Source organism: Barbus barbus (assembly GCF_936440315.1).
Source record: "Barbus barbus genome assembly, chromosome: 21".
Lineage (NCBI taxonomy): Eukaryota > Metazoa > Chordata > Actinopteri > Cypriniformes > Cyprinidae > Barbus > Barbus barbus.
The window spans coordinates 29,355,054-29,376,702 of NC_136749.1; the positions used below are offsets into that span (position 1 = coordinate 29,355,054).

Sequence of the window (21,649 nt, forward strand, 5' to 3'; positions counted from 1 at the left end):
AGCGTGTTTATAAAAAGTTACTTCTGCCGATAGTATTTAGGCTTCAAAATATATAAAATTGGTTAATTTGTAAAGATTATCATGAACAAAACGTGTAAAAATCAATCTTTATTTTCTGTAATATTCTAATATTCAATGGAAAAATCCTATTGGGTTGTTGTTGAGGGAACCACAGAAATGAGAAAACGGAGGGGTGAATTTATATCAATTTTAACTGCTCGGACATCTTACCTTCGACCTTCAAGGGTGCGGAGACTGGCCTCCTCTCGCGCCGTCATGCGCTCCCTGCGGCCTGCGTGCTGTGAAGCGTGCAGCGGGTGGCTTGGGTGACCAGGATCCCCAGCTGATGACAGAGCGGAGCCGTAACGCAGCTGCGCTTCAGTGGAATCCATGATGGACACCATCCAATTCCAGGTGGGGATCAACTTGTCCTCCACAAAGTTCTGCAAAACAGACACCAGAGGTTGCATTAACCAAAAAGTTTCCATTTACAAATTTTTTTTAGCAGTGACGGAAAAATCTGAAGGCTGTCCGTCACTTTGACAGATTACACTTGAAGGTGATCTACTGTAATTCCACCCCTGTCCAGTTGGCGGCGACTGCACTCCAGTGTGGCAGAAGAACACGGGATCATCAGCTCCAGAACAAAAATAAAACTGTCACCAGTCTTTTGCAATGTGTTCGATTACGCACAGGTGAGTACCCACTAGTAGTGAAGTGAAAGCACTTTGCGCTGCCGCTTCGCTTGATCTGAGGTGGCTATAGTAATCTATCATGCCACATTAAAGAGCACCAAAATGGTATTAATTGCTTGAATTTCCTAATAAAATGGACAGAATTTGAAATCTGAGACCGTTTCATATCAAAAGTAACAAAGCACAAAGCCTGGCCTATATATGTACAGTTCATTCGTCAACTGAAAACACAATCGATTGGGATTTAAGAATCGATATTGGTTCATAAAAATATCATATTTTGTTGTTTTTAGTGGCCTCCGCCGTCACTGCGGGGTGTTGAACATGAAAAGTGACAGTTTCTGTTCATCTGTTCTCTTCATAAATAAATAAATGCATAAGCCTATGTCCTCGCCCTGTAGGTTCATTATATGAAATGAAAATGTGAACAAAAATAAAAGCAATTAAATGTGTTGTTATAATTAAAATATGAAAATTAAAATAGTTAATAGATTGCATTTACACGACCCTGTCTGTCAAAATGACGGATAATGTTAAAGTCTAACGCAACCTCTGACTGACACGTTCCTGTTATACGCGAGGGATAATGCACGGCTAGCTCTGCATTAAAAGATTTTAATGCACAACGTGGAGGCCAAGAATTCACTGCAAAGTACATTAAAATAATGTTATGCACAACTAGCTGTGCATTATCCCACGTATATCTTGGTCATTTGCCAGCATTGACAACTTAAAGCTGTTAATGATGTTCGTATCGTAATATTTGACCGGATGGGTAAAAATGACGGTTATTTTCGTCAGTTAGCTCTAGCATTCTGCCCGCTTCAAATCAGACTCCGAGATGAAATAGTGCAGTAAGATCACATTTATTTGAATGAATTATAGCAGAGACAGCTCCGACTCTCGATTAAAGCAGCGAATTAATACGGAACGGTGATTAAATTGACTTGGAACTACCTGTGTATTAAACAGTTTTAATGCATACCTGCCAGCCAGCCAATCAGAAACGAGTATTCAGACAGACCATGGTCTAATTTGCCTTTATTACAGTCTGATTCTGTTCGGGTAAAGACCGAACGGCTCACCTGCAGATTGACGGCGTCCTGATAGGTGAGTTTGACAGCAGCGGGGTACTGCGAGTAGACCAGGTGGTTGTATTTGGGTATGAGGCTCATGAGGTCGGAGATCTGCCGGATGACGATGCTGTAGGCTCGAGCCAGGCTGCTGGCGGACGTCAGGTAGCTGCTGGAGTTACTGGCCTCCAGGGCTGCGGCGGCAGCTGCTGCGCTCGTGCTGATGGCGCTGCTCCGTCGCAGGTTTGAAGGATCGATGTAGATGAGGCCCGTGGAGCTCGCTGGAGGACACATCACAATTATTGCCACTAATAATTAATTACTTATCATATTTTCCAGCATATAAGTTCTGTTTTTATCAACTAGAGCATGCTGTAAATTATGGTGCGTTCAAGTCCACCTGGGAAGTTTGTATTTGAGTTTAACAAAATTCAGTAAAATTTCAAGTCAAAAAGAAAGAAAAGAAAGAAAGAAAGAAAGAAAGAGAGAAAGAAAGAAAGAAAGATCAGTGTCACCATTGTCAATGTTGAAAAACTTGTTCTAAAATTAAATGGTTCTAAAATTAACCAACACTAACTTTTCTTAAAATAATATAAAAATGATGAACAAATAAATAAAAGTTGACAAGTAAAATTTTTGGGTGAACTATCCCTTTAAATTTAAGATGAAGTACTACAATTACAAAAAAAATAAAATAAAATAAAAGCAAAAAAAAAAAAAAAAAAAACACTTACTAAAATTAAACACTGAAAATACACAAAATCCAATTCAAAATATTAATAAATACTTCTATATTACATAATACTAAAATAAAACTTTAAAACATCAAAAGGATGAACAATAGACTTCTTTAATGACTTTGGGTTGGAGCAATGTTGGGCGATGTACTTTCTACAAAATTCAGTAAGATCTTTTAACTCTACTTCTACAAAATAATATACAGTCATATGAATGAATGCACATCAGGTGTTTTTATTTTTTAATCCAATTTACTAATATAAATAACTATTATAAATAAAACAGTATATATCCTGTCATAATTGTACAGAACTGTCATATTCTGTACATGCAACTTGGATTTATAGTAAAAAAAAAAAAATCATTAAATTCAATCAAATTTACAGAAGCTTGCATTTATTACATCCACCATGTTTTCTCACTGACTCGCCACCAACTCGAAAGTTTCCCACTTTTGTACTTTGTGGCGTTCATGTGCCTTCAACTCAACATCTTTCTGACACGACTTGTATTCCAAAGCGACAATACAATGCAATTATCGTCAAGCATGCAAAACATGTGGAAAAAGCACACACATTTGGATTTTTAATGCCAGTTTATCAGGAAGTGATGATTTTGTTTTCTTTGACTCGTTGGATGGAAACGGTGCTTTATTTGCGAATGTTTTATGCGATATTCCAGTTTTGCTCATAAGTTAAATTCGCATCTTTGGCTGGAAACATAGCTATAGTCAGGAGTGACTTGTTTTCCCAAAAACTGGGTGATTTTTATTTTTTTTTGGACAGGTGGTGGGAGATACTGACCAGCAGGTGTGGATGAGCTGGAGGGGGCGCCGCCGGCGGAGCGCTGGCTGGGTGTCGTGCGAACAGCCCACTGCATGGACCGCGGCGCCTGGGCAGCACTGTTAGCATGCGCTGAGCCTGTGGTTCTCTCTAGAGGCTCGTCCAACAGGAAAGTCTCCTGATCCACATCGTCACTCTGACTGCTGCTGCTGTCCGAGTCACTAGAGTCATTCGACTGGGAGTCATCCTCAGAGAAGAAAGCAGGAACGCTGCTGGCACCTTCAGGAAAAAACAGAGCGGAAGGTTACGCTAAAGTTGGCATCACAACACACGCACAACTTATTTTTTACATTATGGTTTAAAGGTGAAGAGTGTGTTTTTCTGCACCATAGTGGCGTCAAACAGAATTACAACACAGTTGGTTTGAGTGACGTGTTCAACCAATAGCATGGAGTTTTGGGCGGGGCTACCTATTTGTTTGACCCATTGCAAATGGGAGGCGTTACAAAAATGTTTGAAAATGAATTATTTGCAATTCTATTTGATGACACTCCAGGTATAGGAATTAAACATTTGTGACCCTCTTTGTTCGCCGTTGTTGTTTGATTTTTTTCCTTTTTTTTTCTCATTTGTATTTCCACAACATCAGGCAAAGTTTCTTTCCTCGGGCAATCTACCTCACGAACAGTTAAATGTTCTCTCATTGTGCAAAAAAAATGTGCAATAACCTTATACTTATTTATCACACTACATCCTAGTACATCCCATTTTATTCTATTCATATTCTATTTATCTATAGCACACCTGTACATATTTATGTGTATTTTATTCATTTCTTATTTTCATTATCTGTGTGTTTTTGTTGTCTCTGTGTACTGGAAGCTTTCGACACTAAAACAAATTCCTTGTCTGTGCAAACATACTAGGCAATAAAGCTCTTTCTGACTTCTGACAAAACATCTGCCAACAAAAAAATGGCTTTTTGGATAACTTGGGTACATCAGGGGAGCCAACTCGTCAGGAGTGAAAAATGTGACAAACTAAACTCCACCCACCTCACGATACAGCGATTCTGCGATAATCGATATATTGCTAGACAATCATATAATGATACATCACGATATCTGTCTATGAAAACAAAATGGCTGTGAAAAGGTTAAGTGCATGTCAAGTCCAAACGCTTAGAAAACAGCAAAAAAAAGTTCTGTAAATCAATTTTAACATGTTAAGTATATTAATAATCATTTTATTCTTGGCCTTACACTTTCCTCTGCATGTAAACCAACACATTTAACTGCTTAACATATATACATACATATAAACACACTGAGGAGCATTTTTGCAAAGGGTAGCGAACTAAATGTAGCGGTAACGAAACTTACAATCTTCATATCTACCGCAACAACAGCCTCACGCAAAACAAAACAAACAAAAAAAACACAGCCTCACGCGATTATCACCATTTAAACTGGAACACTTTACAGCAGATAAAAATGCATTCCGTCCGAAATATGGACAGTTGCCTGCAGCGTCTAAAAGTTAGGCTTCAGGAGTGAGATTGGTTGGATGAGGGAAAGAACATTAAGGTAAGCCAATCAGAGGCAGAGTACGATGGGTCCATTCCTTTGCCAACAGGGGAGAAAAAAAACCCCGCTACAGGTGACTTGACAGATGACTCGCAGATACGACTATCAACACGGTCATTTAAATAAATAAATGAAAATATTAAAATTTAAAATAAAATAAAAATTACATTTGGGTAAATTAATCAAAGTAAATAAATCTAGATTTAGATACATTAGTTAGACTACTATAGACTAGTTAGTCTGTAATTTCTGCCAATCGTAGATAAAGGCATCCGATTTGATAGGAAAAATTAAAAATAGGCTGTTTGACCTGCTAAATATAATTCTACAGGTGCCACATGGACAAATTCAAAACAAAATGCGTTTTATATCTGAAGCCATAAAAAGCTTCCTGTACGCTCAGTAGGTTATGTGGAGAGCAAAACAAAATAGGAGAGAGCACCACAATTGCTGCAATTTTGATAAAGTGAAGCACCTGCTTCAGATCCAGCGGTGGCGGCGGTCACAACGCTCCTGCGGCCGCTGGCGTTGTCTTGGTTGCTATGGTTACTCTCGCTGTCACTCTCGGTCTCAGCAGCAGCCAATAAATCCAGCTCCATGTCGCTCCCTGTAAGAAAAAAGATTAGCAATTATTTGTGACCTCAGCCTCATTTACAGAAGAAACTGTTGGCTTCTAGACAAAAGGACAACGAGCACCAGTGTTTCGAACACATGTGTTTTTCTTGTAATACAAAAATTCTGAATAGCACAGAAGGAAATGCACTGCTTTGGCCAACATGGGCAAAAATATCACAGTATTTTCCCATTAACTTAATTGGAAGGAAATGCATCTGACATGTTTGTTAGACGTGAAAAATGTAAACACAACTTGTTTGTTTACACATGAACTCCACAGAGTAAACTACCTTTTAATTTAAGGCCCATGATATCAAACGAATGTAAATAAAAGAATGTAAATAACACCTTATGAGATTAAACTAATTTCTGTGTCTCATTTGTGAGTCCTGTTAAGCGTATAGTGTCTGTGCGATCATGTGGTTACCATCTTCATCGTGCTCATCATGCTGCCCTTCGGCCTCGGCGTTCTCCTCGCCCTGCTCCTCCTGGTCATCATGGTGATCCTCCTCACCTGCAACGCCCTCCACAACCTCCACCTGAACAATTGAACAGCCAGTGAGCATTTAGAGAAAGAGCTTCAGGCAAAACAAAAACTTTAAAACAAGTGAAAGAACAATATAGCGTCGCACCTCTTCTACGTCAGCAGAAACAATATCATCCTGCTCCTCATCGCGGCCACGGGCCGTTTGGGACTGGCTGCTGCGGCGGGGCTGAGGGTTCCTGATGATGTAAGAAGAGGCCGACTGACTGGAGCTGAGAGGCACAAGACGGCAGACAACACCAGCATTAATGACAACTTCAATAAGATCTATTATAGCTTCAGTGCTTAATCTACAATAGTGGTTCTCAATCCAGTGGCCTCAGCAAACTTCCAAGGTGGTGATATGATGACAAATAGTTTTTTTAAAGCTCTAAAATAGATTAAATAAAAAATATTTATCAAAAAAACTCATAAATCCAAGGCACTCGAATAGTGTGAAAAAATTAAAAAGCCTTTATTCACATGACTTCAGAATTTAAAAACAACACATTTTCAACACATCAGGACATCCCGATGAAGCGAGTTAGCCGCAACACGTCGGCGCACAAATGTGTTGTTTTTAAATTCTAAAGCCATGTGAATAAAGGCTTTTTCATTTTATTTCACACTACTCGAGTGCCTTGGATTTATGAGTTCTTTGATAATAAGTAAGAATCCTGCATCCAAAGAGCACCGATTAATGGATTTTTTACACCCCAGCAGCACTTTTTTTGCATAACTGTGAATATTTATTACTTTAATTCCCCCCCTCAAGACAGAATTACCATTGTCTTGAAATAACCGGATATATAAAGACCTACTTTTAGCCTAAAAATGTGATTTCTAGACTTGAAAATTTGTGTAAATGAATTAATACATTTTTTAATTATCCATTTTTCTAGTTACGCCAAGCTATAAAATGTTTTATAGGATAGAAAAATCTCTGTTTTAATTAAGTTTTAATAAGTTTTAATTGTGGGGGGCAAAATATAATATAATGACGATTTAGAGTTTAAAAACTCTTTAGGAGTTGAGGAAAAAACTAAAAAAAAATTTAATCACGCTGAGCCCTAAAATATTTTAATTGTGTAAAATAGTGTCAAGTATTTATTCTTTTTTTTTTTTATATCTTTAATTTTTATCCAGTAAAGCACAAATGACTGAAAACATCATGTAAATTCACTGGCTAAAAAGAGAAGAAACCCTGAAGAAGATCCTGCTCTTAAAATTTCTGGAATTCTGAAGTGCAATGATTATAATTAGAATTATTTTAGTTACAAATTTTAATCTATTGACACTCAATTTCTGTAAATTAGAAAAAGCTTTGAAATCAAACTTTGTGATTGTAGCAGATGTACCATAGGAAACCTAATAGTCTACATGGGAGGCTTGGAGTCAAAAACCACTGAGATGCAGGAAGCTACAGGTGAATTATCGGTCGACTAAAGCGTCACTCACCTGCTGGACTGATCCGGGGAGGGTCGTGGTGGCAGGGGCTCCACAGAGAAGAGCTCCTCGCTGCCCTGTACAGCGTCGATGCTGGTACTGGCCAGAGTGAAGGGCGCTGTAGGGCGAGCAATGCCCATCCGCACCGGCACGATCAAGGACTCGGCCACATTGCAGAGCTCTTCCACTGCGTACGGCAACAGAGCCTGGAAAACACGCCTGCACTTCCCAATGGGCTGCGGGATGAAGTTACTGAAGGAAAAACAAAAGAGACATGGTGAGCATGAGCACTTCTTCCGGTTCCAAATTGTTAAAAAGCCTTTATTCAAACATGGCTCACTCTAGAAACATTAAAAAAATAGCTAACACTGCACACTGATGTATTTCGGCCACCCAGCCTTCCTCAGAGTGTGTCAGATACAAAACTGATCACAGGTGTAGATAATCAATTGCTCAGTAAAAAAAGGAAGATACCAAATTAACCATTACAGGGGGGACCAATAATATCATAAACTGTTACAAGGTATAATCACATCCCTCCAAAAAAAGAAAAACAATAATACCAACAAGAGGCATAATGAAGAATCATTTCACAAATGTGGAGTTAAATCTAATTCCTCATTCAAACCAGGAAAGATGGTGCTTTTAACTGAAAAATCCAAAAGGCTTCCCTTTGTAAAAGTCTGTAGTCTATCGTCCTTTCTAATAGATCCAGTTACAACTTCCAAACCAATAATTCTTAAAGTAGACAGATTTGAGTCATGTACAGATGCATAATGTACTGCCATGGGGTAATCTTTGTTTCTAGTATGAATTGCATTTATGATCCCATAATCTATCATGTAGTCTACGTTTAGTCTGGCCCACATAGAAACCGTTACAGGGACATTGAAGCCTATAAATATATTCTTATCTCTGTAAAGCCTGACATGAAATAATCTAATTTTTTTAAATAGAACGGTTTACTAAACCTTTAAACAAAATAAAAATATATATAAAAGTTCAATATAATAAGAATAAAATGAATACAATAGGTTATATAATTATTATATAATTGCAATTGTAATGCTATGTTATATTAATGTACCAAATGAGAGAGGTCCCTGTATAGTTTACAGCATTAGTTGATTTTGTTTCCCACCAGGATTTTTTCCTTAAGAAAAATGTACATATACCTGAAATATTTACAAATTAATCAATATCAAATCATATTGTATACCGTGATGTTTTCTGAGAATATTATCATACCATGAAAATCTCATACCGTAACAACCTTAATGTGAAAAACATGATTTTCAGCAGTTTTGATCATTTAGAGATGTTGATCATTTACAAGCCTTAGAAACTTGCATATCATAGGCTTTATAGGGTTAAAAATCAACATTAAACATGAAAGACTACCATATTAGCTTTTAATGATAAGATATTGCATAAGAGTAATTCCGTGTCAAATCATCCAAATTTCAATGAGATAAACTCGTATAGTGATGAAAGCCAAAATATTAAATGTCACGAATTAATATTTACAGAGTAATCCACTATTTTGTAGAGGGGCTAATTACAAAGAGCCAAATTACAAGGGGGTAAAAATGACTTCAGAGAGATGGCAGCATCATAATAAAAAAAAAAAAAAAAAAAAAAAAAAAAAAAAACTTAAGTGCTGTTTCCCCATATTTGAATGGTCACCATTGGCACATAATGCAACAAAGACTGCTAAAGTCAACAGATTTTACTAACAGACCTACCAATCTCTGTGTAAAAATAACATCATGATGCTTCCATCTTTCTGAAGTCATTTTTACCCCCCTGTAATTTGGCTCTAAATCTCAGGTGAAAATTGCCATTTTTACCCCCCTCTACAAAATAGTGTATTTCTCCATCAATATTCATCCATAACCTTTAATAATTTGGCATTCATTACTATACATATTCAGAATGTTTTTTTTTTTAGCAAAATCAAAAATTGGACCCGGAGACCTCTGGTTGAGTTGAAACGAAATGACCCATAAAGCATTCGCATTTCACATTTTGCTTTTAAACTCAACATTTTACAAAATGCTTACGAAAACCTTTTCTATTCTCATAAGCATGAATGCAAATACTTTTTCTTCTTGGAAGACGCCATCTCCACACTGAGGATGACAAACACTCGGGCCACAGAGCGCAGGAACCTGCGTGTGACAATGATGGCCTCCTCCCTGCGGCCAGGAGTGTATTTATTCTGCAGCTCCTTCACCAGGGTCCCCAACAGCGTGTCAATAAACTGGAGAACAACAAGAGCAAGAGGAGACAGTCAGAAAAACTGCTGCTATAACACTGAAAAAATCATGTAGATATAAATAGATTTAAAAAAATATCATTATAAACTAAATCAAGGTTAGCTGAAAAAGAAACATGCAAAATAATTAAATATTCATGGATGTAAAAGCACAACTGCAGTTTCTTCGACTCACAGTGATGTCTGGGGCACACTTGACGATGAGGCAATGTGTGAAACAGTCCAGCCTGATGGTGCCGCTCTGCTGGTTCAGGTACATCTGCTCCTCTGGCAAAAGGTGAGCGATTCTGCTGCTGGCACTTAGTCTGAAACGATACAACACGTCATGTAAACAAAAATGTCTTGAAAGCTGAATCTGTACAATGAAATTTGCCAAAGTTCAATGTTCTACTCACGGGTCTTTGTTTTCCTGAGAGCCGAACATTATCATGGATTTCAGCGCGTTCCAGTCCTGCAGCACGCGCTCTAGAGCCAGCTGTGCGAAGCGAGGAGGCTCCAGGTCATGATCCGGCATATCTGAGTCTGAGAGAAAGACAGATACACAATACACATTAAAGAACAAAACCTATGTTCGCCATACATTCTCTAATCAATCTTGCACAATAAAACCATGAACATGTTACGAAATGAAAAACTTGTCTTCAAGATATTTCTCCAAGTTTAAAAGCATTACAAACAGAGTTTCATGTTGCCCCTAGGAATCCAGTCGCCAGATTTATAAAACATACCAAGAATAAAAACTGCTATTTTGCTACTTCAGAGAAAAAAATATGATTTTTTTAAGAATCTTCTTAAAAATTAACCTCCTAAATTTAGGATAACCTCCAACCTGTCTTAAATCCACAAAGTTAAAAATTTCAAATTTAAAAAAAAAATCATTTATTTTTAACTGTATTTATTGTTTCTGATTAAATGTTGTAATTAAGCATTACAACATAACACTACATATACATTTTACTATCAAGAATGTGCACAATTACTCTGACGTGTAAACAATGATTATCCAAAATAATGATTATGCATGAGACTTTTTACTGAATGCAAAATTCAGTAACAATACAAAAAAAAAAGACAAATTGGGGGGCCTATAATTTTCTTCTTAAGAAAATATTTAATAACTTAATTTCTCAAGAATCGCACTTAAAATAATTTAAGAATGTTTGTAAGAAATTTCTTTACTTCTTAAGATTTTTGTGAATCCGGCCCTACTCAAAGACGCACCTTCAGCGCTGGCGGCCTTCCGGTTCCTGTCCTCTCGTATGCGAGGTGGTCGATACTGGCAATGCTCCACGCTCTGCCTTGCAACAGTCTGCACCAGGAATAGCAAGATGTGCTCTCCCCTGCCAGACACAAACAGAGTTCATGACACAGAACACTGACTGGATGCTACCTTGATGACCCCATAATATGGTTTGACAACAGAAAGTTGGAGCAGGACTTAAAGTACTCATTCCTTGAGCATACCTGCTGTTAGGAGTGGTAACTAGATTAGTGGTGGTCAGCAGCCTGTAGAGCAGATCTAGACGAGCTGCTTTCTGGCCCGCGATGAGGGTCTTACATTTACACTTCTCCCAGCAGTCACAGTATGCAGTGGGCGACGTTCGCTTCAATCTGGAGATGAAACGAGAGATTACAGTTTTACAACCTAGTGATCTACCTTGCTGCCTTCTAGAAGTAAAAGTAAATAAAAGTAAATAAAAATGCATGCAGTCCACAGCTGAGTAGTAATTTTTTCTCTACATTTCAGTATTTTTGAAAAGTACAGTTTTGAGTAATAAATCAACATTGAGCTTGCATCACGTCATCTTGATTTTTTTTATGCAAAGCTTGAAGCAAATCAGTGTTTTTTTTGTATTATTTATTCTACTATAAGTATTTATTTATTTTAATTCGCTTTTATTTTTATAGTATATAAATTTATAGTTTTCATTAGAATTTTAGTAATTGTTACATGCTTGTCATTTTTATTATTTCTCATTTCATTTCTTTTTTTATCTTTCAGTTTTTAGTCATTTTAGTACTTCAACTGATTTTATTTCAGCTAGCTGTCAAGACAAGGTTTCTCATTTTCATTTAAGTTTTTCATTAAATATTAATATTTTCTTTCAGCTTTATTTCAAGTAATAAACTATTTGTAATAGTTTGTTTGTCACAATGCTAGGGCTGGTCCGAATACCATTTTTTGAGCTTCGAAGCTTCCATAGGAATCAACACCGAATATTCGAAGCTTCGGAGGGAGGGGCTGAACATATTCTTCTCTCTAATAAAGGCAGGAATCTCTGTGCGTCTGTCTGCCTGTTTGCATTTTTATTGTGTCGAGAAACGTTCATCCAATGACTTCACACGCGGCAGGTGTGTTGCTGCGGACCCAAGGGAGTGCAGTGTTGCATTTTGGTGCAATATGGACATGCAACACGTTCATAATTAATAAACATTTAATAAACTAACAGAGCGAGCCGGAAGCGAACAGCCATTTCTAGACCTGGAAAAGTTTAGTAAAAGTCATGGAATTTTATTTTACATATATATTTTTAATCTCTGTATAATAGAATTATATTTAATCAGGTCCTGAATTTGTGTGTAGGCATATCGCATAGTTTTACTCATTCCCGCAGCTTTCGAGTTTATAATGAGGGAAAATCTTGCAAACATTTATTAAATATAGCATGTAGGTTAGATGAATAAATAAATCCACACAAAATATCAGATTAAATCAGTCATTTGAAAACAGCGTGAGTGATTCAGCTGGACCGCGTCTTCTCTCTTTCACTCTCGTTGTGGTCTCAAAGCGGCTTCATATCGGCGCATCTCGTCTGCACTACAAGAGCTACAGCACGCTGACCCAAGACTTTCGCTCGCATCTCGGGACAGTTGACAGAAAGAAAACGCATGCATCGCATTCGGTTTTGTGATAGCAGAGGGTCCGTTCACATGTCGCGTCTTTTGCGCGCTTAAGTTCATTATTTCAAATGTAGATGTGCAGCAAGCGCACTCATAATATAAGCGGGCTCGTATATGCTATAGTTCAGCACGAACGTCTTTCATTGGCTGGTGCAGATGTTCAGCCAGGCGGACAAGTTGAGAACCGTTTCGCGGGGGATGCCAGGTGTAAAAAAAAAAAAAAAAGGATATTCGAATCTAAAAATTGAAGATCGAATGCCAACCCACCCAACGAATATTCGAATAATCGAATATTCTGGTTCAGCCCTACACAATGCATTCAAGGACTTTGTTCTTCCAGAAGGATGCATGTGGTGATGCAGAAAATAAGGTGTCAAGTTCAAATGTTTTTATAGCAAGCGCACTCACTTGCAGTCGTGACCCTTGTGACAAACTCTGGCGCATTCAGTGCAGCAGCACAGAGACTCCAGCAGGCCACAAGTTCTGCACTCAAAGATGTCCTGCAAACAGACAAGCTCAGTTAATCACACAGTGCATTCTATAAAACCATTTAGCTCAGCGCTTCAACAGGTTTTTTTTTAATGTACAGAATAAATATCTTTAAAACGATTTTGTGCAAAAAAGCAAGCTTTCATTTTCTTTATGAATAATATTATAAACTTTGAAAAATCTGAACAATTAATTTCACTGGAGTTTGTACCTGGTTGATGTGTTCAGCTCCAGTCCAGGTGAAGCTGCAGGTATCGTTACAGCACAGGACGTAGAGGGGAGAGTCATCTGGGTTTGTTCCTGAAGGACAGATCATCTCCATGAACACCGACGCTGCATCCTCTTTCTCTCCAAGACCTGGTTCACCTAAACCATATATGAGATCCAGATAAGATTTATAAACAAAAAAGACATCTAATGGTCTCTAAACATTTCAAAACATGGCAAATGCATCTCAGCAAGTTAGACCAAGGTTATTATAGTTAACTAAACCCATTAAAAATATTTATTACTTGAAATAAAATAATGTTAACTGAAATTAAATAAAATATTGAAAATATTTTCATTTAGATTAACGAAGTACTAAAATAAAAATGTAGAAAAAAAAAAATTAAAACCAAAAGAAAAAGAAAACTATAGACACAAACCCCTGAAAGAAACATTGGAAAAAAATAAAATAAATTTAAATCTCATTTTCGATGGTTTAATTTGAAATACCAAAATAACGAAAACTAAAATAAAAAAAATAGACATTAAAAAAAAACTAACAAAAAAACAAAACTAAATGACTTAATCTTTAAATAAAATAAACATTATATATAAAAATAAAATCTAATCAAAAACTATAATGGTATATTATTAATACTAAAATAACGGAGTTAAACTGCAGCCATATACTCACCTTTGGCTATCTTCTGTGCTGCTTCTAAAACAGTAATGGCTGCTGGGTAAGCTCTCCCGCTCACCGCCAACATGAATGGAGTCATTCCACGAGCATCCCTATCAAACAACAGCAAAACAAACACTCAAGCACTGCTAAAGAGAGGCTGGCTATCATTTATAGCAGCGGGAGTGTGACATACTTGGCAGAGAGCAGCTCTCTTAAGTGAGGTCGCAGGACGACGCTGTCACACATTAGCTTCAGTATCAGGTGTGCGTTGGCCTTGCGGTCTTTAGATTCCACTACTGATTGTTCAGAAGAAGGTCCTTGAGAAGACATGGGAAATATTGAAAACATGATACAAGAGAATTTTATAAATGATAGAACCACTGGTGCAGATTGTCCTTTGGGAGACTGGTTCACATACCTGGGATGGTGGAAGTGCTGGGTCCCCCCTGGTTAGTGCCCGTGGAAGCAGTAGTAAGGGAGCCCACTGCAGGGGCCAAGATGAAATCAATGTCACCGTCTAGCGGAGAAGATGGTTTTGTAAGACATCAGGCTATCACATGCATGCAATACATCTGTTATGAGCCAAAAACCGCTGAACTCACCAGGATCCATTGGTGGAGGGTCTGGTACCCAGCTGGGAGGTGCAATAGGGGGTGAAACGGGGTCTTGGTGGTCGCTGGAGGAAGGGCCAGATTCGTGGCGGCCCAAACCTGCAGCGCGGAGGGAGCGTCTCATCATCTCCCTCAAACGCAAGCTACAGAAAAGAGAACAAAGAACGTGAAACAACTGTACTGATAGAATTAAAATTAATGCATGGATTTATAACAAACTCATACAATCTCAAAATAAATCATGTACATTTAAATGAAATTTTAAAATACACAATACATGTTTTATTCAATATACACACGCCTATTAAAATTGGTCTATGAACTGATATAAATCAAAAGAATTACAGGTTGACTGCCATTGGCTTTTGCTCAAATGATAATGTGTTTAAAGAAAGGCATTTAAAAGACTGTCAATACTAGTAAAATCAATCCAATGAATGTGTTCAAAAATGGTCTTTTGTGACGGAGTCAGAGAGAAGCCACAAGGGTTTATGTTGAATTACATGCCCTACTGCCCTCTATTCTTCTTTTTTTCCTTAAATCTTTGGAGTTTGTATAAACTGCTAATTGTCTGTTTTAAATGCTCTTCAGGTGAAATGTTTTTCTGTATGCCAGTGAATCTGAACACTGACCCCCGGCTGCTGGACGATCCCGTGCGGTTCCCGGAGCTGTTGCTGGACACCACTGAAATAGCATTGGCGATGGCCTCAACGGCAGACAGCCTCTCAGCGAACGTGTTCCTTTCAGACCGCTCTGCTTCTGAAACACATCGCACATCACTCAATTCATCTCAGGCTGGGTTTGCAAAAACATCTAACATCTGTGAGCTGCCACCCTTGCCATCATCGAAAACAAGTACAAGATGTTTATACAGCTCCATATTCTGGTGATGGTCATCAATTTTGTTCCTTAAAAATAGAAGTGCTGCTGTGGCAACTAACTGAAATAAATGTATTTTGTTTAATTAAATTTTAACCATTAACTTGAAATAATAATTCCGATTAAGTACTAAACAAAACTGAAACTATACATAAAAAAAAAAACACTAATAAAAACAAAACGACAAAACTATCATTTGAAAACTATAAATTAAATTAAAGACAGAAAATATAAAAATAAAAACTAATTAAAAATATTAAAGGGATAGTTAAAATTCTGTCATCATTTACTCACCCTCAAGTTGTTCCAAACCTGTTAGAATTTATTTTAGCTGTTCAACTCGAAAATAAGATATCCTGAAGAATGCTGGTGACTGAACAGTTGACGGTAGCCATTGACTTTCATATTATGGGTAAAAAATAAAATAAAAATACTACAGTAGTCAATGGCTACCGTCAACTCTTTGATTACCAACATTCTTAAAAATAGCTTCTTGTGTGCTTAATAAAGGATAGAAACTCATACAGGTTTGTAACAAGTGGAGGGTGAGTAAATGATCACAATTTAAATTTTTTGGGCTAACTATCCCTTTAATAAAAACTGTAATAGTATCTCAATGATACTAAAATAACACTGAAAACACTGCATGCTTACCTTCCTCCTCCTTGGTTTCCTTGTTGCTGACGGGGAAGCAGACGGAGACGCAGGCATGGAGGACGTTGCGGTTGCCGTCACAGCGGTGACCCAGCAGAGCGTCCAGAGCGTGAGGGTTCTGCTCTAGCAGCATGGCCTGCTCCAGACTGATCAGGTACTGCCTACACGCCTCATAATCACAGCGCAGCACGTGCTGCATCAGTGTCTGCTTCTGAAACGCAGAGAGCAAACAATACATCAACCAGAAATACAGGCTCAAGCATTTCTCTTGCACTGGAGACTAAAAAAGTGCAAACTGTAAAATGCATTTAGTACACATGAACAATTCAAATTCAAATTAAAGGTAAGTGTTAATCATCACTTCAAGAGGTTGTAAATTTGATGTTACGATTTAATGAAATAAATGAGGGCACTGCAGCGTTTCAAAGTAAAAACGCAGCACTGTTCTACAGGCATGCAAAATCAGAGCAATTCCAATCAATGAATATGCACATTTATGCCAATAGATTACTTGTGATAGAATAGAATCTTCCTCTGATGAGGGTTTACTTTATGGTGTTTATATACAAGAAGTGAAGACATTTCAAAGTAAGAGTCTAGGTGTATTTCAGGATTGTTTAATTAAACACTTTTCTGGTCATTATTGGTATTTCAGTTACACGAACTGTATCTGGCATTTAGTTGAAAAAGTTAGGCGCGTATTTAAAAAAAAAAAAAAAAAAAAAAAAAAAAAAAACTTTAGGGGTGCAATGAAATTATCAAATAATCTGTTTATCCTTAATACAATGCATACAAGTAGACATTTACAAGCAAAAGATTTAGATAATTTTACAAAAATGTACAAGATTTAAATATTTCAATATAAAAAAATATAAATGGTATACGTTTTCAAATATCAGCTTAAGTGTTTTTAATTATGCAATTAAATATAGAATTTAGTAAAAGCAAATGAAAGCATATATAATAATTATTGAATAAATGCAGTTTGCAGCAGAAATATTTAAAAACCTTGTGTACTTTTTGTATTCATACAAACTAAATCATTTTGCGTGCTAATGTTGTCTTGTATCCTTTCATTACTGAAAAACATATATTTAATTTTTCCAATTAGAAGCACATGTGCTCCTTGAGGAAAAACTAGGTGTCAAGGGATTGGAAGAGCACTAACTAAATGTCTAATGTTTAGCAGGTTGGCGTATCATACCTCCACAGCCATGATGATGATGGCTGCTTTCTTTTTGATTGTGGAGTTACTGGGAAGGTTAACAAGCGAATGAACTCCCATGCCTAGACTGGCAATAGGTGGGAGGTCTAGCCAATCAGGGTCACGTATTCCACCCATACAGTCTTTAGCCATGGGATAAATGGTGCCGTTACCATCCCTCAAAATGATTGGGCTCTCCTGAGGATGCATGAGATGAGAAAGTTACAACAGGCAAAGAGAAACTGCAGTGCATGAAACATATCAGACTGTGTGACTGTCTCACCTGGCCAGCAGTAAAGATGGCCACGTTACGCTCACTCTGCCCCAGAAAGGCCAGATTACTAGTGGGGAAGTGATTCTCCTGCTCGGCTTTGCCGGTGGCCAAGTCAAAGACACAGTACCGTACCCAGCTGCCTGTTTTCAACACAGCATGAACTCCTGCAGGACGAAAGACAACAGAGCAGTTTACCAGATGCACAGGGAAAATTCAAAACAAAAAGTGAGATAAAAACAAACAATATTCACCTTTGGAGTCAACATTCACAGCTAAAATTTCAGCTTTTTCTGGGATACAAAGTTTTTTAGGAGTGCGCTGAAAACAGTCTGGAACTTTTGGCGTTCCACCAGTTTTAACAACCTGTTTAAAAGAAAAGAGAAATGTCTCAACTAAAAATTGAGCAATATTTTGTCCCAATATTTATAGACTAGGGGTTTTCAAACAAGGTGCAGAGGGGTTAAAAAAAACTATACAAAATGCAATTAAGTGTTCTCAAATTTAATATAATATATATTGTTATATATATACTGTAATATATATTGTTTTATGCACTTGCATTATATATTTAAATAATTTTATTTATATAATATTATAATGTTTTTTTTTTTAAACACACACATGCTTGACAGTGTATGCATTATTGTTATCATTCACCAAATGATTATATTATCATTTCATTGCTTTCTACAAACCAGTAAGAAATCATGAGATTATTAGTGATTATTTTATACTACTGGCAGACCTAGTTTCAGTGCAACTTCAAAGGGGTGTGCACGTTCCCAGCCAAGGAATAAAGGGCCTTATCTAGCGAAACAATCGGTAATTTTCTAAAAAAAAAAAAAAAAAAAAATTATATTTATACCAGGGCTGTCAGCGTTAACGCATGACCCCAACTTCTTGTCGTCATCGCAGCGCGGAAGGTAATCATTGCCTGCGTCCCAATGTGCATACTATCCATCCTAAATTCTATGTGATATTAGTAATTTTCAATACTATTTAGGGCAGACAGGGTGGATAGTATGCACATTGGGACGCAGGGATTGCGTGATTATGATACGCCGGGCTAGACAAAAGTGAAGCGAACGCCGAAAAAGAGACCGAGTGTGTCCGAGAGAGAGAGAGAGAGCGAGCGAGCGAGAGAGAGACAGTGCGTGAGAGATATGTATACTCATATGTGATAAAGGTACAGTGAACCAGTGTTGCCAGGGTCAGTTTTCCCGCACAATTGGGCTATTTTGAAAATACAGTCGCGGGAAAAATTACAGAGTTGCGGTTTTTTGGGCTACTTTTATAATGTACCGCGGCCGCAAGTGTATATACACGTGATCGCAAAAGTAAGTTATTACAAACACTCAATGGTGGTTTAAAGTGAGTTCTGAGTAAAAGTGTACTAGGCTGTAAAACTAGTCCTAGTACCGACCCAGTGTTTACAAAGCAAACATGCAAAAAAAAAAAAAAAGTCAAATCTACAAAAAACGTAAAACAAAGATGTCGGAGGATTTTAAAGTTGGAGAAAATGTTTTTAAACGAAATAAGACAAAGAACTAACCGTGCTTGACCTTTTCAACAGGAGTGCATAATGTGTGAAGACTAATTGTAAATTTTTAATATGAATACATTTTTTTTTTTTTTTTCAGAAAATGACCGATCGTTTCGCTAGATAAGACCCTTGTTCCTTGGCTGGGATCGTGTACATCCCTTTGAAGCTGCACTGAAACTGCATTTTGGACGTTCAAATCGTTGGCTACCATTGAAGTCCACTATATAGATAAAAATCTATAAAAAAAAGTTTCTCAAAAAAATATAATTTCTTTGCGATTGAAAACAGACAAGACAGACAGACAGACAGACATGAACATCTTGGATGACATGGGGTGAGTAAATTATCAGGAAATTTTTATTCTGAAATGGACTTATCCTTTAAGTAAACTCTTCATCAAAATGCCATCTTTAATTATCAATGTTTCAGCAAATGCAAAGGTTTCTGCCCATGTGTGCATTTACCTGTAGCTCATCTATTCTGAGCAGTCGACAGTCTTGCAGCAGTGAGGAGGGGTCAGAGTCAGTGGGAGCTGCGCTCTGGCTGCTCACGCTGCTCGACGTCCCTGGAAATTTCACAGCAACATATGCACCATCGACTTTTAGCACCTTGAGTTCAAAAGAGAGAACTGTTGCAAATGAGGTGTCATAGCAAAGCATCACACAATAGACAACAACATCACACATCAAGTAAAACAGTATACTTGTATAAAATGTCATCCATCGTCACTGGTAATTCTTATTATATTAAAACGTTGCAAAAATGCAGACAATAAATATGCTTGTAGTTTCGGTCTCTACTGGATCGACATTGTACGTCTGCACCCACCTTTCCCACGGGGACGTTTTTAACGTCCTCCACGAAAACGACCTCCCGTAGAGGCCACTGCTCTTCATTGACTTTTTCCTCCTCCTTTGGAGCCGGCGTGGAGCGCCTTCGCTCTGTAGCACAGCATAGGTTAGCAAAGGCAAAACACTGCAGCCACATCTCACAAAAGACCAAACAGGGATGTTTAAACTCTTCTAATTCAAGTCAGCTACTCAGACTACTCATTTAAAAACAAAGATGAGGATGTTGATTTTTTAACGCCATGCCAGCTTCCTTGGCTACTTTCATGGCGATTAACAAGCTGAAACAGATTAAAAATTAAATTCTAAAGGTTTTGCCTTAGATAAAAACTCTCAAATGGTTAACAAGGTTAAAAATTCAAGGGTGTTTGCAGAGTAATATAATTTCACAAGAGAATGTAAACCAGCAGAGTTTAATAAAAAAATTTAAAGATGTGAAAGGCCATGAATGGCAAAACAACAGGTATCACAAACAAACAAATCGAATCAATCAGTGCAGCACACATCCATTTGGCAAGTGACTACTTCATTTACACACTGATCCCAGGCCATGCTTATTGTTGCATCATGACTAGGACACTTATATTACGGAGAAATGTGTGAAATGACAGTAGAAATCCAGGGGGGAAAATTAAAAATTTTCACTCAGAAAAATAGATTGCACTTAAAATGATCAAGTAACATTGAATTAACATGAAATTGAGGTAGAAAAACTTCAATAGTCTTTGTTTTATTTACAACATTGAAAAATCTTTTTTACAGTGAAGGTTAGTTGTAAATAAAACCGATTACTGCAGTACATTTTACAAGACAGCACTATTCCATGTTTTGTACTTTAAAATTTAGTTCAATTTGTTACTACCTATTTCTTTGTAATTGTTTGACAAACTTACTTGCAATTTCTGAGTGAAAACTCTTTCTACGTCAAACTTTTAGGTCAATATAAACCCTATACAACTGTGGATGGGTTAGTGGTCCAGTGTACATACTGTAGGGCAGAGAAGCACTGCTGGCGATGGAGGAAGTGTCACTGCATGTGGACGCCGGTGAGGGTGGAGGGCCCATTTCCGTCTTCACCAGCTCTGGCTTGCTCTCCGTTCTGGCAACAAGAACAAGCTTAACTGTTAGCATATTATTTCTAGCATAAATTCCTCCATGCATGTGTTTGGTCATAGAAGAACAGTCATCTTACTTGATCTCCTGTGTCTTGGTGTTCTTCTCCATGTTCTTCAGACTCTCGGGCGAGCGGAGCTGGAAGCGACAGCTATCGTTCATGTTCCACACGGACTCCAGCAGAACGCCCACTTTAGGGATCCCGGCGTTAACAGAGAAGGCCACGGCACCAGCGTGATATAGAGGGTTATTCCTCAGGCACACCTACGGGAAATGAGATGTTATCACTGTAATCCTCAATTGGGGTGGGCGTTATGGAAAAAATATGTTTTTTATGATCCACAATCACTTATCACAATTCTGTAAGTTCATAAGACTATTTTGCATGTTTCTGAACCGTACCAAACTAATTACGCTATTTAAAAATAACAGATAATGTGTCAATTTAGGGATGGGTGATATTATCAAAATTCTGAACATGACAAAAATTCAATATACCAAATTCACT

General features: G+C 37.5%; 1 protein-coding gene across 4 annotated transcripts in view; it reads right to left on the bottom strand.

Moving 5' to 3' along the window:
- The window catches only part of LOC306887710 (E3 ubiquitin-protein ligase UBR5-like), a 52,616-nt gene that overhangs the window by 13,464 nt on the left and 17,503 nt on the right, over positions 1 to 21,649 (bottom strand). For 3 of the 4 annotated variants that reach the window (XM_079445681.1, XM_079445679.1, XM_079445678.1), the window contains exons 14-40: positions 21,221 to 21,405; positions 21,018 to 21,127; positions 20,009 to 20,121; positions 19,645 to 19,788; positions 17,889 to 18,000; positions 17,647 to 17,801; positions 17,364 to 17,561; positions 16,160 to 16,370; positions 15,259 to 15,385; positions 14,618 to 14,769; positions 14,434 to 14,532; positions 14,209 to 14,332; positions 14,028 to 14,125; positions 13,338 to 13,492; positions 13,046 to 13,137; positions 11,201 to 11,347; positions 10,958 to 11,076; positions 10,132 to 10,258; positions 9,912 to 10,041; positions 9,561 to 9,721; positions 7,471 to 7,710; positions 6,122 to 6,245; positions 5,917 to 6,028; positions 5,350 to 5,481; positions 3,310 to 3,567; positions 1,781 to 2,049; positions 232 to 443 (exon numbers count right to left, since the gene is read on the bottom strand). In XM_079445681.1, coding sequence (XP_079301807.1) covers positions 232 to 443; positions 1,781 to 2,049; positions 3,310 to 3,567; positions 5,350 to 5,481; positions 5,917 to 6,028; positions 6,122 to 6,245; positions 7,471 to 7,710; positions 9,561 to 9,721; positions 9,912 to 10,041; positions 10,132 to 10,258; positions 10,958 to 11,076; positions 11,201 to 11,347; positions 13,046 to 13,137; positions 13,338 to 13,492; positions 14,028 to 14,125; positions 14,209 to 14,332; positions 14,434 to 14,532; positions 14,618 to 14,769; positions 15,259 to 15,385; positions 16,160 to 16,370; positions 17,364 to 17,561; positions 17,647 to 17,801; positions 17,889 to 18,000; positions 19,645 to 19,788; positions 20,009 to 20,121; positions 21,018 to 21,127; positions 21,221 to 21,405 — 4,106 coding nt within the window. The remainder of the gene's footprint in view (positions 1 to 231; positions 444 to 1,780; positions 2,050 to 3,309; positions 3,568 to 5,349; positions 5,482 to 5,916; positions 6,029 to 6,121; positions 6,246 to 7,470; positions 7,711 to 9,560; positions 9,722 to 9,911; positions 10,042 to 10,131; positions 10,259 to 10,957; positions 11,077 to 11,200; positions 11,348 to 13,045; positions 13,138 to 13,337; positions 13,493 to 14,027; positions 14,126 to 14,208; positions 14,333 to 14,433; positions 14,533 to 14,617; positions 14,770 to 15,258; positions 15,386 to 16,159; positions 16,371 to 17,363; positions 17,562 to 17,646; positions 17,802 to 17,888; positions 18,001 to 19,644; positions 19,789 to 20,008; positions 20,122 to 21,017; positions 21,128 to 21,220; positions 21,406 to 21,649) is intronic. The other variant, XM_079445680.1, reaches the window with a different exon arrangement.